Below are 16,023 nucleotides of genomic sequence, written 5' to 3'. Positions count from 1 at the left end.
ATGATGTAGAAATATCATGGTGCTACATAATTAAAAAAATACTACTTATGTCCCAAATAAAAATAGGTTGGCATTGCCATTAAAGGAATCAATTCTGGTACTCTAGAATTTGGTTATTGGTTTCATACATTAATTTTAATGTGAAAAGTATATCAGAAAGTACTTTGTGCTTAAATAATAAATGTAGATGTTAAGCTACCCAGCAGACATGTAACCTGAAAGGGGGCAGTTACTTCACTCCGGAGAGCTGTGTAGGATTTCCTCTGGATTGTTTTCACTCAGAAACACACCTGCAGGCATGGATATTAATTTGGGGTCATCAAGGGTCTGAGACAGGTTGTATATCTTGGGAGGCATCAGGAAAATTCTTTGTCCCATATACAATTATTACATCTGAAAAGACCTACACCTGTTAGCCATACCTGCTTACAACCCGATTCCCATCTAATGGATAATCACTCATTTATTCTGTTACATATCCTGTCTGAAGACAGCAAAATGGAAAGAATGCCAAACACATGAATCACAGATGTCTTCAGCACGGAAGTATTCTGGTTACTTTAACATTTACAACCATATTTAGCTGATAATCTGTGACAATTTATAGTGCTAGCAAAGTGTTCTAACAAAGACGGCAAAACTATATATACTTTCAAATTTACATCAAGTACACATGTCCAGATAAGCACATCAACAGCAGCTTACTACTTATGTGGCTTAAACACACTTCATGAAACAAACCAAGAGATGATGCTGCATGTTCAGACAGGGTTGAGGCTAAAAAGCTTCTGGCCCAATTCACAAAGGGGTCAAATGAGTTTGCTTGTCTTTTCTTAGCCTGTTTTTGAATTATAACTTTTTTAATCAAACCCGATTTACTAACATTTTCTCACTACATTAATAAGCAAATTTGCACACAACATGGACATGTACAAAACTTTGTTTGCGATTTACCCTGCTAAATGTGCACAAATGACATCTGCATTTTGTGGCTGATTCATCCCTTAGCTTCAGGTATTAAAGATGATGTTTAAGTGTGAAATGTAGACAGCAGAGTTTCTCCTGCTGAAAGACAAAGCCTTTAATGGAAGCTTAGGAAGAGATTTAGTGGTTATGAGGTTGAAATGTTGGTACATTTTTCAATTAAAAATGTTGAACTTTCCTAAAAATGTTTTTTTTGGGAAAGTTATATTTTATGTAGTCCAAGGTGGACAAGGCAGTCTATGGACATGAACATGCCATGTGTTTTTAGTAAGCAAAGTTTAAAACCCTTTGAAATGTAATAATTAATTAAAAATGTTAACATTTAAAAAAAAATGTTTTTGGTCGTCGGTATTCTAAGTTTTATTCTATTTTAGATTATTGTTCTTCATTTTGTAAGTAATACAGAATAATAACTTTGTACACATAGCCCAGTTTCCATTAGAAAATGTTTTTTTTTTTTTTTCGTTTGAGCAAAAGCAGAATTCCTAGAAAACATTTAAATACCCAGTTTGGTGACATCACAGTCTATTGACTCACCGCCTGGCTTCCTGATTGGTCTTGAAGCCGGCTCCATGCTCCCTCGTCACCGGGGGTTCCGGTATTGGGAGCATTTGGCCAAGTAAATACTCTGTATCGGCACCAATACTTGTATCGGTGCATCCCTAATTATAATTGTTTTTACACTTCAATGATTACATAAGCTTGAAAATATTTAAAACAATTATAATACATACGTTGTGAGATGGTATGCTTGACCTTGAGTTTGTCTTTTTTTTTTTTTAGAGCAATACATGTGGGTAAAGATAGGTAGCCCTGGGAAAACCATGCAAATTATAACAAGAGGTTGAGGTTTAGGAAACGGATCATAAAAAATGCTTTTAACAAGGAGCACTCCATTTCTCATTTGTATAAGTCCCTAATCCCACACTACAGCAGGAGCCTGCAGTCTTATCCTCCACACACCTCTTGGGTGTCCCTCCACAAACTGACAAGCAATCTGCAGAGCCTGCCACAGCACACAAGGTCATGTATCTCTCTCTTCATAGCATGAGATTAGGATAACTACATTGGAAAGGAATAAACTGTACACTTCTCCTATACATTGTTTTCCACAGAGGCCCACAAGAGAAGCAGGTCAGCTAAAGATAATTCCTGTGGTATAAAACCAAATTGTACATAGTTAGTATATACTCAGACAGTTACTTTGTGGTGATTTACTGACAGATGTGGTGTAATACTTTACTTACTAACTTTCTGCTAATCTGCTATACACTTTTAAATAAATAAGTATCCGAAGAAGCCGATGTTTCGTTGGCTGATTTACAATTCATGACAATGAAACTAGTGACCAATCGGTAAAAAGTTTTATATGCCTTATGAGATCACACAGTGAATTGATGCCTGTGTGTGAACACATTTTTTTATGTATTTGCATTCATGTGTGCCCTGTAATAAGTGTTGCAGTACTACAGATGGCAACAGCACTCATTTGTTTAAAATAGCTTTGAAAGTCTTATGGTCACCACATGTTACACAATCTGACCATACAATCTTTGTACAATCAACTTTAGATTTACAAAAACCATAGTACGAGGACCTGCCCAACCCACCCAATCAGGCAGGCCCTTGAACTACACAGTTGTTGTTAGATCTAAAGGAGATTGTACATTCATATTGTAACGTTTATGGTAAACTTGAGGGCCTGTGTCCAGAAGTTTTTGTTCGCTTCAAAAGGGTTTTGCATTCCCATACAACTGCATGAGAATGCAAAACCCATTTACAATAGTTCAAATGCAGGTCAGAAGGAGGTCAAATGTACTTGTCAATGAATTCTGAATGATCTCAGAAACATCTCAATCTGAATCTAATGTGAAGAGCCTAAAGTCTGTCAAAAGAGGCTCATAGTAAGGTGCTCTGCCTTTGGAACTTAAATTCAGCAAAACCTCTATACATAATATAAATATCCATAATATAGCAGTACACAGGTAAAAATCCTCCATGTTTCAAGCTGAAAATCGCTCTTTTTCAAGAGTTTAGTTGAAAATGTTTTTTGTTCTTATGGATTTTTGTACGGTCCTATTATGGATTTAATTTAAAAAAAAAAGTAAAAATTGACAGCAAGGACCATGTAAGCCTTGCAAGTGCCAGCAGGCCGGTGGTTGTTGCTAGAGGACGCAGGCAAAAAAAAAGTACTGTTTATTTTGGAGGTTTTTTTTTTACAAGATACAGTACTATAATGCAACACGCATACAGTATATGGTCACATGGGATATAGGGCCTGTTCACACCAGACAAAGTGCGTTCTGGCCAGATTCTGTCCGGAAAGCACTGGATCGCATTGCGGCCAGCTCACTATGTTGTGGGGTGGGAGGCGGTCCATAGAAGTGAATGGCACCGTAGCCACGCCCTCTGGTCGCAATGCGACTGGCTCCACGGGAACGCGTGGCACATAAATTCCTGCGTTCTCGTCCGGTCAGAAAAAACAGTGCTTGCAGCATTTTTTTTGACCGGACTGAACTGGACCGCATGCATTGATGTGCCACGCGTTCCCATGCAGCCAATTGCATTGCGGCCAGAGGGCGTGGCTACGGTGCCATTCACTTCAATGGACCGCCACGTCCCCTCCCGCCCCCCACAACATAGTGAGCCGGGCCGTAATGCGATCCAGTGCATTCCAGCCAGAATCGGGCCAGAATGCACTGTGTCTGGTGTGAATGGGCCCGAACATATAGGATTTTCAGTGGCAGTGCAGTCAGTAAAACTCTGGTGTGAGCAGGATATAAGATATCTTCTTCAGTTTAAGTTGCAATATTTATACATATATCAGCAAAGGACTTGCAAAATAAATACATTTAATGATATGCAAACTATAAAAGAAAAAAAAAGGGGTATTTTGCAAAAACTAAAAAAAAATTAGAACAATCAGCATTCATGTTGAAATTGAACACTGCGCCCTTGCCAGGCTTGTCTGGAGCAAATCACCAGAGAGCAACGAGATGTGTTGTAGGTTAAACACAAAAAGGCTTTCTGACAGTCAGATTCATTTGCAGACAACAACAAAGGTCACACAAAGTTCAGGATATGTGTCAGGTCAGAAGCTGTCCCCCAAAGCAGAAAAATGGTGATGTTATAGGTATTACTTACGGCAGATCAAGCAGCACATCGCCTTGGCAAGGCCGCTGCCCTATTTTCCTTTTTCCTCTGAGTTTCTGGACTTCTTCACTGCCACTTGCCTCTGCTTTCCAGAGAGCTGGGATATACATGCGGGTCTGAAGGCAGAGATGTTGTATAAGAAAATTGCACTAAATAAGGAACAAATCTACATATTTAACAACTATGGATTGCAAGAACGCTCTTGATAGAAAAAAAAACATCAAACGCAATCAGATCATTAAAGACTATTTACATCTAAACTGGTAACAATGCCCTCAAAATATTAAAAAAGTACAATCCTACTTAAACATACTGTTTTTGTGGTCCCCATGCTTACAAAAGTGATATGCATGTAAAAAAGTTGGAAAATTAGGAGAGGTGTTTGTTTGCCCCACCTCCTAAGTCTGTCAGAGTTGTCAATGGTAAAAGTGGGCATAGACACCACATGGCTCACCTAGCTTGTGAATGATCTTAAAGTAGGGTAGCACAGAAAAATTAATAAATATAACCCATATAGAGATCTAAACAAGCTCTGGCATTAGACTATTTACGCCAATTTATTTTAGAAACAATATTGCACAGAGCCTTCAAGTGAACAAGCCCTGGTGTGTGTGTGTAAACCATCTCTACCATTAAGTACTGCCAGGAGCCCAAAACAGACCTCCTCACATTAGGCCAATTAATGTAAGGATCAGCATACAATTTAATAACTACTTGGCACGCCAACTCTGTAGAATGGCAAGTTGGATAGTTCTTGGTCAGCCTGCAGTCCCTGCTTAGACTTTGACGGGTCACTGATCAGAGGTCTGTGGCCAAGCACGTTAAAAACTTTAATTGTGCTCTAGTTACTGAGGGGCCAGTAAAAATCCATCAGCAATCACAGCAGTGCTTTATGAGTTGACAGGATCATTCTAGGCAGGCGCTTTAGCCTCCTGATATGGTAACTGAAAAATCACCTGCCATATTTTATTAAGGCAAAAATGGGGGGGGGGATTTATAAAAACTGAAGCAGACAAAATCTGGAGCATTTGCCTATGGCACCCAATCAGCTTCTCTGTTCAGTTTGTTCAGTTAAGCTTTGAAAATGAAAGAGAGAAGCTTATTGGTTGCCATGCACTGCTGCTCCAGATTTTGTCTGCTCCAGTTTTGATAAATCCCCTCCAATGTATTTCCACACATATATTATTAAATCATATACTCAAACTGATATATTATGAAGGAATGCATAAGCTGATGTTATCTTCTGCAAAAACTGCATGTCAACAAGCAGGCCCAGACGCAAAGGCAGTTGAAGTTGTATGCAAATCTTAACTATTCAAGCCAGCCCTGTCCTCCTTTAACATCTCCCTATTAGTCAGCAAGCTTTCCTATAACATTAAAGGACCAAAAGAAGGCACTGAAGGAGGGAGGGGCTCATCTTGACAGTTAAAGAAAAAAAAAAAATCGGATGCAATATACATTTTTCAATATTTGCATTATTTTTCACCCAGGTTTGTGGAGACATTAAAGCCAAACTCCCCCAATGCTAGTGTAAGGACTTACCTTAAATGATGCCTCTTGATCCTATCATCTTGTACTTTCCGGTAGTTTTCAGCAATCCCTCCAGCGATGGTGTCGGTCTTTGATCCACCGTTGACTGCTGTGTCCCACAGAGTCTGTGCACGTGCACTCTGCCGGGCTGCTTGCATTGACTTACCCTGTGTCTCTCCTCTTCTCCCGGCTGAAGATCTCTACTGCACACGATCCTTTGCGGCTGCTCAAGAATCGTCAGATGTTCAGACGGGAGCGTGCGGCAGAGACACAGGTAAATTTTAACCCTTTTAATCCTTTGCATACATCGTCTGCCTTCTAGCAGTAGATATATGCAAAAAACATGCAAAGGTCTAGCTAACCTTTAAAAACAAAATGGATATACACCTATTTTGATTTCACGTGCCTGATTTCATGATAGTTTAGACATCACACTGTTAATGTCTCTTCATTCATTGCTTTGTAAATCACATTAATTAAAGAGGAAGCTGTAATAGGCATACAGCCCTAAATGACAAAGTGACTCTAAAGCTTGCAAGTTAAACTTTTAAGCAATAATGCTCAATGTTCAGCACATGTTAAAATTGTATTCTATTGTGTAATTATTTATTTTACGTAATTATTAACATAATAAAAATATGAGAGCATTTAGAACAGAAGACTAGAGTTACATTTCAAGATACATTCTCTACTCTACAATACTAGCAGAACAATTGCTGGAGCTCAGGACAGCTATGTAGTACTAAGTACTGTCTATCCTAAAACCACAGACAGAAGTCAACTACAAAGCTCTGAGGATGCAAGTAGGATTGCAGGGTCTGTACCACATATATCATTTTTGCCTGTGTGTTCAGCATAAGGCAAAGGAGAGAGATCTAAGCCCTGTGCTATCTTTACAGTGGTTTTCTCAAGCTGCATTCTGAATAGAAGGAAACTTGAGAATATGCTTGTGTACGTGCCCTAAGGGTTAACTTTGTGCAGTGATGTGTGAAAGCTAAAGGGACAGTTCTGAGTGATAACAGCTGCCCCTCTGCCAAGACCTGACCTGAAAAATTAGTAAGAGCAGTCAGAGCTAATTAGGAGGTGAGTAAGGACAAATATCCCTACAGGTTCTTTGCAGATCCTCTTGATAAAACTATGTGGAATGCACAACAGCAAAACGTTTTAAAAAAGCCTCAGTGATAGTAATGCAACTGGAAAAGTTCCTCTCCTTTCCTGTATAACCATGGTGTAGCCTTTAGGCACAACTTATTTTAACCTAGAAAGGGAATAATTGTTCAACTAATGAAACTTGTCGAAACATCACATCAAAAGATATACATTATGTTCTGGCCATTAAAATAAAAAAAATGACTTTGTATACAAAAGGGGCAATTTAAGAATTGGTTTTGTTGCATTAACAATTCACAACATTTTACCAATTCACTGTTCTGTAAAGCTCTATTTCAGCGGAGGGTTATTCAAATATTCAACATGAAATACACACAATCACTTTATAACCCACTTTACAACATACACTATATTGCCAAAAGTATTGTGTCGCCTTCCTTTACACGCACATGAACTTTAATGGCATCCCAGTCTTAGTCCATAGGGTTCAATATTGAGTTGGCCCACCATTTGGAGCTATAACAGCTTCAACTCTTCTGGGAAGGCGTCCACAAGGTTTAGGAGTAGGTCTATGGGAATGTTTGACCATTCTTCCAGAAGCGCATTTTTGAGGTCAGGCACTGATGCTGGCCAAGAAGGCCTGGCTGGCAGTCTCCGCCCTAATTCATCCCAAAGGTGTTCTATCGGGTTGAGGTCAGGACTGTGTGCAGGCCAGTCAAGTTCCTCCACCCCAAACTCACTCATCCATGTCTTTATGGACCTTACTTTGTGCACTGGTTTGCAGTCATGTTGGAACAGGAAGTGGCCATTCCCAAACTGTTCCCACAAAGTTGGGAGCATGAAATTGTCCAAAATGTCTTGGTATGCTGATGCCTTAAGAGTTCCCTTCACTGGAACTAAGGGGCCAAGCCCAACCCCTGAAAAACAACCCCACACCATAATCCCCCCTCCCGCAAACTTTACACTTGGCACAATGCAGTCAGGCAAGCACTGTTCTCCTGGTAACCGCCAAACCCAGACACGTCCATCGGATTGCCAGATAGAGAAGCGTGATTCATCACTCCAGCGAACACATATCCACTTCCCTAGAGTTCAGTGGCGGCGTGCTTTACATCACTGCATCCGACGCTTTGCATTGCACTTTGTGATGTAAGGCTTGGATGTAGCTGCTGGGCCATGGAAACCCATTCCATGAAGCTCTCTACGCACTGTCGTCGTGTCAATCTGAAGGCCACACAAAGTTTTGGAGATCTGTAGCTATTGACTCTGCAGACAGTTGGCGACTTCTGCGCACTGTGCACTTCAGCATGCGCTGATCCCACTCTGTCATTTTACGTGGCCTACCACTTTGTGGCTGAGTTGCTGTGTTTCCCGGTCACTTCTAATTTGTTACAATACCACTAACAGTTTAGTAGCAAGGAAATTTCACGGAACACCTGAATCCAATGATTTGGAGGGGTGTCCCAATACTTTTGGCAATATAGTGTATCTCAATCTTGTATTATACTATATAAAAGAATCCTGAAGTAAGTCAATGTTAACATAATAAGTGGTTTGTATAAGGGATCAACATTGGATCGATATGGATTTCTCTGTACCAATACTGATTATTGGCCACATTTCAGGCTGATAATCGATATCAGGTACTGATATTCTGTTTACATCCAGCTGGATGTAAACAGCAGGAAGTTGCCTGATATCGGCCGATTTCCTGTTGACAGCGGCCACTGTGAGAATACAAAGAGAAAATAAAAAAACATTAGCTTCTCTGATACCTGCCGATTCCCTTGCCATCTGGTTTTCTTTTGACAGTGGCCGCCAGCTGCCGCCAGAGTATATGGAAAAGAAGATAGCACTGGAATGAATAGCTAGGCTGTTATTGGCTAGCAATAGCTTACAGCAGGCTGGCTATTGCACCCACCAACTGCTGCTGCTGTCAATCAGCAGAGGAGGCCTGAAGGAGTCCAAGCTCTTAAGTCCTGCAGAACTTAACGAAGGGAGGCAACACAGAGGTAAACAAATGAGCCTTGCTGAATTTTGCACTATGTGGACAGGATAACATTTGCAGTCCCATTCAGTGATTTAAGTTGCCATTTCACTGGACAAAAGGGTACATGCTGACACTACACATGTCTGGGTTGCTGACTGTTTAAACACACAGCTGTTGCTAGCAGGGCAGGCACAAGGGAAAATAACTGTTCCTTGTTGAACAGTCAGACCCTCAGAAGATGGAGGTAATACTATGAAAATAGAGGTTGTTAATACAATATCTATCTGACCGCATGTCTATTTCTATGATTATACTGTGCTTTAAGTCAGAAAACTCAACTTACCTTAAGCTTTCTCAAGATTCAGACATTAACTTTAACTTAAAAAAAAAAAAAAAAAATCTTCTTACCAGTTTCTCCAAAGTTATTGGCTCAGAGGACATGTTGACACTGTTCTCTAGGTAAAGGTTCTTAAATATTACTTCTGAGACCAACATCTGAAGCCAAGATGAAGCGATAGAACAAACAAACTGTTCTTTCTCTTCTAAAGTAAACTCTGCAACAAAAGTAGAGGCCAGGGATTAAAATATTTAAAGGGGAAATTCAGCTTATACAATGTTGGCTTTGAAAAGAACAAATTCGCCCATATGACTACATTTCGATATACTGCTTTTGCTTCCAAAGCCATTTTTAAATGTTAAAATGCAAATTTTAGGCCCAAAGATTAATTAAAACCCCCAAAACATTATACTGTATATTTTCTGAAAGCAGGGACTTTGTAGAATAAAATGGCAATATATATAGTGTATCTGTGTGTATCTATCTACCTAGATAGATAGATAGATAGATAGATAGATAGATACACACACACATAAATACATATACACTAAATAATTGAGATTGCATCAGGTAAATCAAATACCAAATATGTCAAGCCTTTAAAACCAAAAGAAGGTACACTAAACTGTCCATAAGTGATACGTTAAAAAGCAAAACACTGTAAAAGTGATCGGGCAGCTTTGCAGCAATTAATCAATTATATTAGAAAGCTGGAAGCCAGTAGTAAAAATGTAAACAAGCTCCTGGCTGTCTGCTTATATGCTGGCGGAAGTGAAAAGGTTAAAGCTGAACTCAAGGGGAGCAGTAAATTATTCAGATGAAATATGCATGTGTGAACAGCTTTAGTTCCCAAAGCATCTGCAACTCTGTTCAGCCTATCTTGCAATCCAGGTCAGACTGCATCATCAGATCCATGACAAGCACTGTAGCTTCCCCCTAGCTTGGTCCAAAACACACCTCCATCCTCAACAAAGAGCAACAGCCCACTAATAAGGTCATTCCTCTCTCTCCTCATGTCAGCAGAGATGCAATGCAGCAAAACATGACTAGTTTCTAATGCTGCTCTTTCCTCTCACAGTGCTACCATAAAGGATATTACTTGAGGCTGATAAAAAGATTTGGGTACTTACATGCATTGCATTCATAAATACACTGACATATTTTTTAATGAATATGTTTTTATAGTAGCTGCCTGGAATTAGGCTTCAAAATAGAATTAAAGTCTTAATTTTTTACATATATCTACTGCTAGCAAGCAGCAGATATATGCAAACACATCAAAAAAAAAAAGTTACCAAGTTACCAAATAGGTAAAAACTTACCTCCGTCACTGCTGCTCGCTCCCGTGTGCAGCATCCTGCTCCCCCGAACTGTCGGGCAGGAAGATCTGGGCGGGCGCCTGCGCAGTAGAGATCGCCGGCGGGGAGAGGAGGAGAGACCCATGCAGCCGTGCATGCAATGCAAGTCAATGCATGCAGCCGTGAACGTGCACGGTGGCCAGACTCCGTGGGAGAGAAAGACACAGCAGTCAGCGCTGGATCAGAGACCGGCACCAATGCTGGAGGGACTGCTGGAAACTACTGATAGGAAGAAGATGGCATCACTTAAGGTAAGTCCCTACAACCGGATAGGATGGGGGGGCACAGCGGATCTCGGGACCGGCAGCGAGGAAGCGGCAGCAGCGGAGGTATGGGGGGGGTTGCACACCTGCAGCTACTGCAAGCGATTGGGCGTCTCTAGAGACGCCCGATCGCTTGAATGTAAACTGCTGGCTGTTTAAATTGCTAACAGTTCATTACTCGTGTGCGTGCTGAATGCCCAGCACGAGAGGGGGGAGGGGCAGGACTTCTTAAGACTCTCTCCCGCTCCTACAAGGCTCTCGTCCGGCCGTTCAGGAACGGCCATGGACGGGAGGTGGTTAAATAAATAATGTCATGAAATATGATTTTATACCAAGGATGTCCTGTTAGTGCCCATGAGTATAACATATTTTCATTGCACCATTTCCGCTGCAAGTTCCATACACACAAGTATAATGGAAGTGTGTAGAAAGACATAACTTTACCTTCACACAAAACATAGACGTGGTATACAAAATCACTGGCCACCTGATGCAGCAAATTCTTGTTCAGGTAAAATCCAAGCAGTATCCAGAAGTCAGCAGCAGCAGACAGCATTCCATTCAGTAGTGTGGAAATCTCTTTGGACAACACCTTTACATATAAAAATAATATCAGTGAAATCACAACATGCAACAAAGTAAGTAAAACACCTTGATGTGTACACTTTTATACCCAAAAGCTTCAAGGTCAAAAAATATAATCAAACTAAAAGGTGCCCATAGACAAAGGAGAACAGTTGTTCATCCAGACAAAAACAGAACAGCCTCCTCCACCTCTGACAGAATTTGCTATAAATAAAAATGTTTAACTAAGGATTTGTGCATATTTCTAGAAAGAGGAAAATAAATGGAAGAGAGAGGGTCCATGCACACAAAAGTAACATCATCCAGGATGTTTTTGGAGCCTGTCTGGATGACATGCGTCATAGAAGCCCTGGGCAACAGGCACCCAACTCATCCCAAAGACCCAAGATTGTTCCCAATACAGCAACAATATAGGCTGTTTCACTGAGAATAAACAGGCAGTGGGCATCTGTATTTCTTCATTAAAAGAAAAGTCTTTTCTCATCAGAAGCCTCAATGTTTGCAGGTCCTCAAAGGCATTGGATCTTCAGTAAAGGTCTATGGCCACCTTTGGACAGGTAAGCTACTACTAGCTATAGCAAATTTTACTCAGACACCACAATTACATATTATCCTTTTTAAACCTTTGCTAGGAATCCATTTCTGCATCGGAATATACACTGCTGTTATAATGAAAACAATTAAAAAAACACTGCCTAAAATTAATTATTTGGAAATGGAGCTTGATTGGGGAATCTTGCATGTACAATTATACTCCTGTCTGCAGCCCTGGTCTGAAGTTCCCCTAGCCATAACATAATTTACCATGGGGGCTTACAGATAATTATTATAGACACAGCTACTGGAGAAAGAGGAAATCACCAGGGAAAAGGGAGCACAAAATTATGAGTTTTGTGTCAAGTCTTTCCCTAGAATGTAAGCTAATTCCTTGCTGTCACATGAAAAATTGTGAACAAATTATTATGGACGTTTAATAATGAAGGTCCACATAAGTGATTTTGTCTTTTAAATAATGAGCTTCAAAAAGAACAAAGCTCCTTACAGTTAGTCTGATTTCTAGCACCCCCAGTGGGTTGGATGGTGTCACACTATAAAGTAAAAAGATAGCATGAATTACTATAAATCAATGGTTAAATTACCACTGCTAAAAACATACATCTGTTATTACTTTGTGCAATCTTTGATCAGTTTTCAGAGCAAACAGACTAAGATGACCATGTCCTCCTAATATCTTTCTCAGACAACTACTGGGAGTTCCAGGAACATAATCTCTCCAATATGGATCTGCCCCAGAACCTCTTACCAACTCTACTTGTTTTATGTAGCTGCATATAAGATGATTAAACAGTCTTAATTGTCATCTGTATTAAAACTAAATGTACTATAGGTAGCTTCCTGCCTTCCAGATTCCATTCCCAATAATGAACCATCAGCATTGCAATAATACAGATAGATCCCCAGATTAAAGGAAAGGTTATTAAAATACTTACACTCTCAGAATGAAGTGCTTTCTTGTGGAACAAGATTACCAGGTCTGTCAGGACAGTCAAATTCTTGGTTAAAAACACCATAGTCCTGGTCTCAGGCCAAAAGACTCCAACAATAAAAGATGGAAACAAAGTCTTCTGGGACACTGCACAATCAGAGAGTCTAGTGTAAGAGTTAAAGGAAACAAATGTTAGAGGGTATTTGTTTTTACTATTGTGTATGCCCTGTGCTATTTATATCCTCTGAAGAATGTATCGAATTGTAACAGCAATGGTAAAAATGTAAAATGCAGCAGATAAAAGTGCCTGAAGCTGTGAAAATTGGAAACTTTACTGAGTTTGAGATTAGTGGAATATAATGTATTTCAACTGTGTATTTGATGGCCTATCTGACATGCGTCATTAAAAGACCGTTACCAAACCATTCATTTCAACAAAGTCCGTCCCATAAGATAATATGTGCATTGATCATATTTTATGCATATTATGTACCTGAAAAAGCCTCTATTGTGTAGACATCCTAAAGCTCCTAGACTGCTGCTGGGAGCCATCATCTTCTATGTGATGTCAGCAGCACCAGCAGACTCAAAGCTGTCACTCAAGTGACACTCTATAGTGTTTATCTTTGCTTCTCCCCCCAACAGCTACATAAAAGGTTATGTAGGGAGGGATACAGAAGCTAGGCCAGCACGGAGAGTAATTAGACACTCCCTGAAAAGGAGAGGGCTAGGGCAAGGGTTGCACTAAGGGATTGACTGCTCATGAAGTAGACCAATTTTCTACCAAGTTCAAATGCATATTGCAAGGGAATATAAATAATTTACATTTATCATTTTTATGTTTGTTTTCCATTAGAAAGTGAAGAGGCAGAACAATAAAGTGTTAAAGGCTAAGTCCACTTTGTAGACAGTGTTTGATGTTACACCCATATTGAGGGTGTAACATGAATCATGGTTGCATACAACATCCAGAAAACCCAAACCAACCCCCCCTTCACCGGAATCACGGGGAACTTCTGCCTGCTACATCTTCTAAATATTTAGCATGCCTATGCGTGGCTCCACCTGCAAATCCATGTCAAGGGCCCATTTTACTACATCAAATTTGACACTGCAGCAGGACTACTGCCTGAACACTCCATAGACCTCTCCTCCCTCTTCAAGTCGTACTTCAGTTGCACGTCCTTCAGACTTCTAAATAGCAGATCTGTGCCTCCGTATGGGCCTGAGGCTTCGGGGTTACCTGTGCACTGCATGTGCAACCCACCTATAGGTGCAATGTTCTGCAGACAGCACTGAAAAATGAAACCAATGTTCCTGATTTACTACATATTTGCAAAAGGTGGACTAAGCCTGTAAAACTTTTGCAATGAAGCATTTTTATCTTTTTTAAATCTGTTACTTTAAAATCTCACCTTGCACTCAGTGATTTTGCCTCTTCCTGCATTATTTTTGTGACAAATTTCAGGACTGCTGCAACAACTTGTCTCCTTTTATTAGCATCAATTCCCAGATCAAATGTTTCATGGCATAAACAGAAAACATCATCAATATAACACCTATGAAGAGGAAGAAAATGCACTATTAACAGCAAGTATAAGGCTTTTTTCTACCACATTATGTTCATTAGATGGAGCTGAGGAGCATAGGAAATGAGTATCTAAGGAGCATAGGAAACAATATCTGTGAATTTTTTATAAATACACCCCCAAGTGTTGTCCAGGTGCTTTCGCTAAATACTAGCCTATGTATCTTTGGACTTATATCTGAATGTGTGCTATTTATAGCAGACCTTTACCCACTTCACTAAAAATCATCTCACAATGCAGCTCTGCATGCTGATATGAACTCATATTAATTAAACAAACACTTTTTTCTTTTACTTATGATAATTGTTTTTCCACTGCCTAGTCCTCTTTGACATTGGTGATGTAATGTGCCCAAGCGTTGCATCCTAGGAAGGTTACATCAGCATAGCATTGCTGGGAAATATCATCTATAATCTCTCGAGATCTCAGGGAAAGGCATTTCCTCCCCAGAGATGATTTGCATGGTCATAATTTGCCAGAGACCCAGGAAGTAAAGGGAGATGGAATAATCTGTCCTTAGTAAAAATGGCCACTGTGAGAAGAATGTGGAGGAAAAGAATAATAAGTAATGCAAAGAATAAAAATCTGGCAATTATCTATAAGTATGTCTGTAGATTGTCATTACTAAACATTTCTAAAGGTGTGTTTGTTGCCATTTCAAAGATATGGGTAATGTTCCTCTTTAAGGCAAAGTATGATGAAGATTCATTTAATTAAATAAGAATTTCCATTCATGTTCACACAAATTATGAAGGCATACTATAATTATAATTGTTTTTATTATGACTTTTAGTGAAAAGTAACTGTTGCTTATAAAGAATAAAAAAATGGTGGCAGCCTAAGGGCCCTGTCACATCATCAGGAGTGCGTTCGGCCTCTGGAACGCAACCCGGCCGGCTCAGTTTTTTGGGGGGCAGGATCTCTGGCACCCGAAAAACGTGGCACATTAGTGCCTGCATTCCGGTCCAGTGCGAGCTGCAAAAAATGCTGCAAACGCTATTTTTTGCAGATCGCACTGGACCGGAATGCAGGCACTAATGTGCCACGCGTTCGGGTGCCAGGGATCGCACCGCGGACGGGGCGCGTGGCTGCGGTGCCATTGAATTCACATTAGTGAAGTGGAAGTAGCTTGAGTTTATTGAATGGTGCCTAATTGAGGCCCTGCAGAAACAGCAGCTATAGCTAGAGTAGTACAGACTGTGATGGTGAAGCACAAAAGTTTGAGTATACTGGCACAGTGTATATCAGGGGTGGGCGACTCCATCTTTGCAGCTGTTGTGGAACTACAAGTCTCATGAGGCACTGCAAGAGTGACAAGCATGACTCGCAGAGCCAGAGGCATGTTGGGATTTGTAATTCAAGAACAACTGGAGGGCCGGAGTTGCCCACCCCTGGTGTATATGATCTACAGTATAGGTTCCAGATTCCCAAAATGCCAACATAAAAGGAAGACATGTCGCCTTTTGATAAAAACTCAACTGTGAACATTTCTGGCGTGACAGTGTGCTTCAAGGTGAAGACTGGGCTGACAATAAAGCCTATTTTGTGACAGGATTTGATTGAGGAATGTTGGCAAAAGGGCAGTGGGTGTTTGGTCAGGACTGCACAAACACAAGAATGATTGCGATGTGGGAAATA

At 40.3% G+C, this 16,023-nt stretch overlaps 1 protein-coding gene across 1 annotated transcript in view; it reads right to left on the bottom strand.

The window, feature by feature from the left end:
- Positions 1-234: 234 nt before the first annotated feature.
- Positions 235-16,023, bottom strand: part of SLF1 (SMC5-SMC6 complex localization factor 1) — a 64,792-nt gene continuing 49,003 nt past the window's right edge. Inside the window, exons 10-15 of the mRNA XM_018560519.1 lie at positions 14,212-14,355; positions 12,801-12,960; positions 11,170-11,317; positions 9,176-9,321; positions 4,129-4,253; positions 235-367 (exon numbers count right to left, since the gene is read on the bottom strand). Coding sequence (XP_018416021.1) covers positions 235-367; positions 4,129-4,253; positions 9,176-9,321; positions 11,170-11,317; positions 12,801-12,960; positions 14,212-14,355 — 856 coding nt within the window. The remainder of the gene's footprint in view (positions 368-4,128; positions 4,254-9,175; positions 9,322-11,169; positions 11,318-12,800; positions 12,961-14,211; positions 14,356-16,023) is intronic.

Source organism: Nanorana parkeri, unplaced genomic scaffold (genome assembly GCF_000935625.1).
Source record: "Nanorana parkeri isolate BGI_ZX_2015 unplaced genomic scaffold, ASM93562v1 scaffold462, whole genome shotgun sequence".
Taxonomy (NCBI): domain Eukaryota; kingdom Metazoa; phylum Chordata; class Amphibia; order Anura; family Dicroglossidae; genus Nanorana; species Nanorana parkeri.
The sequence above is the reverse complement of the archived record's forward strand: the minus strand, read 5'-3'. Positions and strand labels throughout refer to the sequence as shown.